This window comes from Lipotes vexillifer, unplaced genomic scaffold (genome assembly GCF_000442215.2).
Source record: "Lipotes vexillifer unplaced genomic scaffold, Lipotes_vexillifer_v1.1 scaffold1094, whole genome shotgun sequence".
Classification (NCBI taxonomy): Eukaryota; Metazoa; Chordata; class Mammalia; order Artiodactyla; family Lipotidae; genus Lipotes; species Lipotes vexillifer.
The window spans coordinates 1,052,847-1,053,532 of NW_006792775.1; the positions used below are offsets into that span (position 1 = coordinate 1,052,847).

The 686-nt window shown below is 68.7% G+C and overlaps 1 protein-coding gene across 1 annotated transcript in view; it reads left to right on the forward strand.

Moving 5' to 3' along the window:
• The window catches only part of BRSK2 (BR serine/threonine kinase 2), a 30,163-nt gene that overhangs the window by 14,261 nt on the left and 15,216 nt on the right, over positions 1-686 (forward strand). The window contains exons 18-20 of the mRNA XM_007466001.1: positions 202-366; positions 476-573; positions 649-673. Of these exons, the coding sequence (XP_007466063.1) occupies positions 202-366; positions 476-573; positions 649-673 (288 nt within the window). The remainder of the gene's footprint in view (positions 1-201; positions 367-475; positions 574-648; positions 674-686) is intronic.

Genomic DNA, 686 nt, shown 5'->3' on the forward strand with positions numbered 1-686 from the left:
GCCTCCAGCCTCGGGCCACCCGGCCAGCTCTTGGGGGCCCCTGGGCCGGCCTGCACTGGGCACATGCAGGACGCAGGAGTGTGCAGGGGCTGGGCACAGGGAAGGCAGCAGGATTCGGGGCCCCAGGAAGGGGGGAGCGGAGGAGCTTCGGGCTGGGCCAGAGGTGAGTGACTGGTGGTGGCGGTGCCCTGTCACCCACAGAGGAGGCAAGAACGAGCCCGAGCCGGAGCAGCCCATCCCCCGCAAGGTGCAGATCCGCTCGCTGCCCAGCCTGGAGGATATCGACCCCGACGTGCTGGACAGCATGCACTCGCTGGGCTGCTTCCGGGACCGCAACAAGCTGCTGCAGGACCTGCTGTCCGAGGAGTGCGTCTGGGAGCCGCGTCGGGGCGGGGCCGTGGTGGAGTCTGTGGGTGGGAACACCGCCCTCCAGGAACCCCCATCCACCCTTCCTGGCGCCTCTCGCCCGCCGCAGGGAGAACCAGGAGAAGATGATTTATTTCCTCCTCCTGGACCGGAAAGAAAGGTACCCGAGCCATGAGGACGAGGACCTGCCGCCCAGGAACGAGATAGGTATGAGGTCCCTGGGTGGCCCGGCCCACGCTGCCCCCTCCAGGCTGCCCGGCCCTGACCCCCATCTGCACGCAGACCCTCCCCGGAAGCGCGTGGACTCCCCAATGCTGAAC